At 39.4% G+C, this 7,293-nt stretch overlaps 1 protein-coding gene across 1 annotated transcript; it reads left to right on the forward strand.

Annotated features, from left to right (window-relative positions):
• The first annotated feature begins 3,064 nt into the window (after window positions 1-3,064).
• LOC132009612 (olfactory receptor 7D4-like) lies at window positions 3,065-5,941 on the forward strand. The gene is made up of 2 exons (XM_059387647.1): window positions 3,065-3,103; window positions 4,964-5,941. Exon 2 carries the CDS (start codon window positions 4,964-4,966, stop codon window positions 5,939-5,941), a length of 978 nt encoding a protein of 325 aa, XP_059243630.1. The 5' UTR covers window positions 3,065-3,103.
• Window positions 5,942-7,293: the final 1,352 nt, after the last annotated feature.

Genomic DNA, 7,293 nt, shown 5'->3' on the forward strand with positions numbered 1-7,293 from the left:
GAGGAAAAGGGGTAAGAAGGTGGGCACTGGACTTTATCTGTAAAATAATGAAACAGTCCCATATTTAGTTAGTCAACAAAGCTGAAGTCTCTATATTTAGAAGTTGCTTTATATGTTACTTAAGTCAGTCTTTTCTAGCTCTTGCTAAGTTTCCTTTTCTCTCTTTCAGAGTCTAGATCCTCTCTCTGGTAAGTTATTTTCCAGTGAGTCTCCTCCTCTATTCTTACACATGAATTGTAGGCTCCTGTTCAATTGCCTGTCCCACTATTTAGTCATTAACTGATCTTCATTAAAACTGAAGATCTATTAAACACAGGGTATTGACTATTTTGTTCCTCCTCTGATTAGATTTTTCTATTATATCTCCTGACTTACTGATAGCACTTAATAGTTCTATATTATTTTGTTTTCCTTTTGTATCCACTATATATCTATAAATGATGTCATTATTTCTGGCATTTGACACTCAGGCTAATTTCCTTTTCTCATCAGTCTCTTTAAATGTCCATGAGAATATTGAATGATTAAATTTGGAATGGACTGCCTTGTCCTTTTCATGAATTTAACACAAATACTTCAGTATTTTAATGTAGAGTATTCCGTTGATTGTAATTTTCAACAGCTATTCCTCATTGGGTTAAGAAATTGTTCTGGGATGCCTGGGAGGCTCAGTCAGTTAAGCCACTGCCTTCGGCTGGGGTCATGACCCCAGGGTCCTGAGATGGAGTCTCACATCAGACTCCTTGCTTGGCAGGGAGCCTACTTCTCTCTCTGCCTCTGTCTGCCACTCTGCCTCCTTGTGGGTGCACTCACTCGCGTGCTCTCTCTCTCTGACAAATAAATAAATAAATAAAATCTTAAAAAAAAGAAAGAAAGAAAGAAAGAAAGAAAGAAATTGTTCTTAGTTTCCTCCTTAATTAGAAGCTCTATCCTGGCAACTAACTACAGGAATGGCTACTACATTTTCCTTTTTTTAAAAAAATATTTTATTTATTTATTTATTTATTTGACAGAGAGAGAGAGAGAGAGAGAGAGAGGGAATACAAGCAGGGGGAGTGGGAAAGGGAGAAACAGGCTTCCCACTAAGCAGTGAGACCCACACAGGGGCCAATCCCAGGACCCTGGGATCATGACCTGAGCCAAAGGCAGACACCTAACTACTAAGCCACCCAAGCACCCCCACCTGTTTAAATATAATTTTATTTATTTATTTTAGAGAGAGAGAGTGCATAAGAGGGGGTAGCATCAGAGGGAGAACAGAATCCCTACTGACCAGGGAGCCACTGCAGGACTCAATTCTGGGACTCTACTCCGGGATCATGATCTGAGCTGAAGGCAATCACCTAACCACCTGAGCCAACCAGGCACCCGGCTGCTGCATTTTCTCAAATCCATTTTCTATTGTGATTATGGTTATGATTCCTCTTCATTTCCCTTTATTTGTGGTAAGCTGTTTTTGCAAACATCCTAGCATTAAACATCTTTCCATTCCTAGAATAGGTATGACTTGTTCATGATATGCTACTCTTTTAAGTAGGTATAAATGCATTGTGTTTAACCTTACTATTCTATTTTGTGTTCACATTCAGGTATACGATGAGCTTGAAGATTCCCTTTTTTGCATTCTAGTTGACGCTTTTGGTCTCAGTCTTTATTATATATCTAACATTTGCATGTGTTGAACAACTACTATGTGCAGACACTATGTAAGTCCCTGGGAAAACAATGGTGAGCAAAAACAGACTCTGTTTCTAGCCCAGAAAATATATATTATATATCTAGATATCAGTAGATATACATTATATATGTAACCATATATATATAATTACTAACATGATAGGCACATTAAGGAATAGTACAGGAAGCTCCCCATGTGCTTCTCACATACTCTCTCCCTCGTGAACCTCACTGTCTGCTCTACATCTCACTGGCCTCTTAAATCCCTTCCATTACCAAGCTCACCCAACTTGGGGAAACTGCAAATTCTATTCTTTCTGCCCAAAATGTGTCCCCTCTCCTTATTTCTCTTAATTAATTAATTATCTCTAGCAGCTCAAATGTTCATATTACAGAGAAGTCTTTTCTACCCACTGTCCTAAGCTAAACTGGTCCTCAGTGGTTCTGTTTTCCTTTTAATTAATTAGCATTCTATCAACATTAATAATACTAAAACTTTTTCTATTATTGAGATGTAGACATTTATTTTCACATCTTAAATTTTCCTTTCAATTTTTAGGAAGGTTTGATTTATAGAAGCTTTAAATATTTTTTTATCAAATCAATCTTTTTTGCAATTAACTGTTCTGGTTTTTAATGTAACACACTCCCACTTGTGAGCATGAACATATAATATACACTCTCACACATGCTATGTATTTCATTTTAATGATTTCTGATGATTTGTGATTTCCCCCCTTCTTATTTATGTAGTCCATAGGCTTTTTCTTCTTTCTTGGAAGAATCCACTTGGCAGGTGGTATCAGAAAGAGGGAAGCATAGGGGCTTCATTAACTAGAAGTGCTACATGGTAGTCAAAAGAGGTGACATACCTGTTGTGTTTATGATGATCAGAATTCCATCTTTGATGGCTGCCACAGTTTAAATAGAATATTGATAAATGATAGCCATACAAGACAATGTTTTTGTAATGGTAAGAACAGAAGCCCACATTTGTCAAATGTCCTCTGTATGTCACAAGAACCACACTAGAAACATTACATGTGTCATCTCATTCAATTCACTCCCCAGGCATGCAATGCAGGGAATATTTACTACTCCTATAGTAGAACTGAGATATCTGCAGCTACAAGAGATTATCAACTTTGTCAGGGTCACACAGAGAGTAAGTTGGTAGACCAAATGTTTTATTCCAGAAAGTCTGACTCGAGATCCCTTTTTCTAAATGACAGTTCTATAATACTGTGTTTGAGGACAGTTATTTACCAAAAAGTGATTGCCATAAAAGGAACACATTAATGAAAATAGTTATTTATTAACATTGTACTGTGCACAAAAGCATTTAGTTTTTTATTTTTTTAATTTATTTTTTATTTTAAGCATAACAGTATTCATTATTTTTGCACCACACCCAGTGCTCCATGCTATCTGTGCCCTCTATAATACCCACCACCTGGTACCCCGACCTCCCACCCCCCACCCCTTCAAAACCCTCATATTGTTTTTCAGAGTCCATAGTCTCTCATGGTTCACCTCCCCTTCCAATTTCCCCCAACTCCCTTCTCCTCTCTAACTCCCCATGTCCTCCATGCTATTTGTTATGCTCCAAAAATAAGTGAAACCATATGATAATTGACTCTCTGCTTGACTGATTTCACTCAGCATAATCTCTTCCAGTCCTGTCCATGTTGCTACAAAAGTTGGGTATTCAAGCTTTACTACAAAGCTATGATCACCAAGACAGCATGGTACTGGCATAAAAACAGACACATAGACCAGTGGAACAGAGTACAGAGCCCATATATGGACCCTCAACTGTGTGGTCAATTAATCTTCGACAAAACAGGAAAAATTATACAGTGGAAAAAAGACAGTCTCTTCAATAGATGGTGCTGGGAAAACTGGGCAGCTATATGTAGAAGAATGAAACTCGACCATTCTCTTACACCGTACACAAAGATAAACTCAAAATGGATAAAAGACCTCAATGTGAGACAGGAATCCATCAGAATCCTGGAGGAGAACATAGGCAGTAATCTCTTCGATATCAGCCACAGCAACTTCTTTCAAGATATGTCTCCAAAGGCAAAGGAAAGAAAAGCGAAGGAACTTTTGGGACTTCATCAAAATCAAAAGCTTCTGCACAGCAAAGAAAACAAAGAGGCAACCCACGGAATGGGAGAAGATATTTGCAAATGACAGTACAGACAAAAGGTTGATATCCAGGATCTATAATGAACTCCTCAAACTCAACACCCACAAAACAGACAAGCATATCAAAAAATGGGCAGAAGATATAGACAGACTCTTCTCCAATCAAGACATACAAATGGCTATGAGACATATGAAAAAATGTTCATCATCACTAGCTATCAGGGAGATTCAAATTAAAACTACATTGAGGTATCACCTTACACCAGTTAGAATGGCCAAAATTAGCAAGACAGGAAACAACATGTGTTGGAGAGGATGTGGAGAAAGGGGAACCCTCTTCCACTGTTGGTGGGAATGCAAGTTGGTGCAGCGTCTTTGGAGAACAGTGTGGAGATTTCTCAAGAAATTAAAAATAGAACTTCCCTATGACCCTGCCATTGCACTCTTGCGTATTTACCCCAAAGATACAGATATAGTGAAAAGAAGGGCTATCTGTACCCCAATGTTTATAGCAGCAATGGCCACGGTTGCCAAACTGTGGAAAGAACCAAGATGCCCTTCAATGGACGAATGGATAAGGAAGATGTGGTCCATATGCACCCAACTTTTGTAGCACAAAAGCATTTTAAATCATTATTTTAAAAAGGCAATAGCACTAAACACATTTTTTGGGGGAGAAAAGACTTTTTGAGAGTTAACTATGACATCAGTAGGACACACCAGGTTGCAGAGTGAAGGTTATTTGAGTTGAAAACCTATCTTAATCATTAGGATAGGGTTATCAGAATAAAGAAAGTTATCAAAGATCTTAAATGTCTTCAATTATTTTGGAAGATCATCTCAAGGAAGAAACCACTTTATATCCACAGATTTGAATAGAAGAATTAGAACCAGTAAGTAGCAGATAAAAAGAGAAAGATTTCCACCAAGTCAAAGATAGTCTCAATTATTATGCACATTTAGAATGGAAATGGGCTACCACTTCAATGAGTGGATCACTGGCATTGGAAGGACTAATGAAGGGTAAATGATGTCCATGCAAAATGGGATCAAAGGTAAATACTAGGAAGTGCCAGCTGGCTGTTCATTGAAGGTTGCTTTTGTCTCCTTCTCCAGCAAACACACCAGCTACATGGGAGCAGGAAACAAGACAGAAGTATCAGTGTTCCTCCTTCTGGGCCTCTCAGAAGATCCAGAACTACAGCCTCTCCTCTTTGGCTTGTTCCTGTCCATGTACTTGGTCACTGTGCTGGGAAACCTGCTCATTATCCTGGCTATCCTCTTTGACCCCCATCTCCACACCCCTATGTACTTCTTCCTCTCCAACCTGTCCCTTGTTGACATCTGTTTCACCTCCACCACCATCCCCAAGATGCTGCTGAACATCCAGGCACACAGCAAAGATATTTCCTATATAGGATGCATCACTCAGGTGTATTTTTTTATGGTTTTTGCTGGAATGGATGATTTCCTCTTGACGGTGATGGTTTATGACAGGTATGTGGCCATCTGCCATCCCTTGCACTACTCTGTCATCATGAACCCACGACTCTGTGTCCTCCTGGTTCTGATTTGTTGGCTCACCATTTTCTGGGTTTCCCTGATTCATATTCTACTGGTAGGGTGGTTGACTCTCTGTCCAGGCATGGAACTTCCACATTTGTTCTGTGAATTGTCTCAGATTCTCAAGGTGGCCTGCTCTGACACCCTCATCAATAACATCTGCTTGTATGTTGACTCTGCCCTGTTGTGCATGTTTCCCCTCACCGGGATCCTCTTCTCAAACTCTCAGATTGTCTCCTCCTTAATGAGGATGACCTCCACTGAGGGCAAGTATAAAGCATTTTCTACTTGTGGGTCTCATCTCTCTGTGGTCTCTTTGTTCTATGGCACAAGCCTAGGGGTCTACCTCACATCTGCTGTGACCCATTTCTCCCAGAGAAGCTCAGTTGCCTCAGTGATGTACACTGTGGTCACCCCCATGCTGAACCCCTTCATCTACAGCCTGAGGAACAAGGATGTGAAGGGAGCCCTGCGAAGGCTTCATGTCCATGATGGGCCACTTGCCTCAGAACCAAGTGGACATTGGGGGCTGCAAAGGGAAATGTGACCTTGAATCTGTCTTCTTCTCTTCTCATAGACATGTTTGATTTATCCATTCCCCAAAGTTGCCATGAATTCTCTTTTATTTGTTTTTGTATTAGTCTCTCCTCAGCAATCCCTCCAAAGAACTTTCTCACTTGTCTTCTCTATATGCTGTACATAAAATTCCATGTTTGTCCAGCTTTCTTGTAGCCATTCTTAAGATTTCTAACTTTATGCTTAAACTACCTGTCTTATTGAGCTGCTGTGGTTGCCCCCAAAATTATCCTCTAAAACATTGTTTCTTCACCTTCATTTATTTGTGTGCTTGTTTTCCCCACAAGAAATGGAATGAAATCATGCATGCATGATCATACCAAAGTGTTTACCATATCAGAACTGTGCCTCTTTGTTCCTTCACATGTTTGACTTTACGTCACCTTGAAAATATGTCCTGAAGACATTTCCCCTCATTCACCTGACTTCTCAAAAGAAGAGAGTGAAACTGAGTTGGATTATAACCTGGCTGGCTGACACGGAGTTTCTATTCTACTTTTTACATGAACAGTGATGTGATTTTCAACTTCAAAATAAGAATCTAGATTTCCATGATTATATTCATAGCAATATGCTGCCTAGTATACCTGAGATGTAGTTTCATTCCTTGTGATCCTTACCCCTTTCCTTCCTTTCTCTCTTTGCTTCTTTTACTTGACTTTTATTTCTCATATATGCAATTTTAAGATACACCCTCTAAGATCCTAAAACATGTGATGATCAATACAATAGAATAAGAGTTATTCTCTCACATGGTTTAATTTTTTTTTTTCTGGGACTCTCTGGAGGTGTCATCAAGAATGGTATTTACACACATGTAGGATGTGTTCTGAACTTAGCTCATCTGAGAAGAATGTTGATAGAATTGAGTGTTCAGTGAAGGATGGAGTGGTAGATGCTGTCCACATTTCTCCACATTACCTGGGATCCTCCCTACATGTCCACCACATGACTGCCAAATGCCAGCCTCAGTCAGCACCAACTTTGCCCAATAGCCATGGCAAAAATACCAGGGAATTATGCCGCAACAAAAACAGCCCTTGATGGAGAGTTATGAGGTTTATTATGTCTTTCACTCATTGTCTAGGATATTTCTGAGGTTTGTATTTTGTAGCATTTTCCAGAATTTCCCCACAGGATGAAAACTCTCTCATTCCCTGTGGAAGCTGACTTAATATAAAATTAACTGATGTATTTTCTTCCATGTGTCATTTCTCTCTCTCTTACCCATGTTCCATATTCCTTGCTCCTTCCAATAAAGTGCTTGCACATAAATTCTTGGCTCAGCATCGGCTTCTCTGTGAACCCAGAATAAGAAACTAA

Source organism: Mustela nigripes, chromosome 2 (genome assembly GCF_022355385.1).
Source record: "Mustela nigripes isolate SB6536 chromosome 2, MUSNIG.SB6536, whole genome shotgun sequence".
Taxonomy (NCBI): Eukaryota; Metazoa; Chordata; class Mammalia; order Carnivora; family Mustelidae; genus Mustela; species Mustela nigripes.

Excerpts from the sequence above, each read along its gene's own strand:
- LOC132009612 (XM_059387647.1), top strand. The coding sequence starts at position 4,964 with ATGGGAGCAGGAAACAAGACAGAAGTATCAGTGTTCCTCCTTCTGGGC.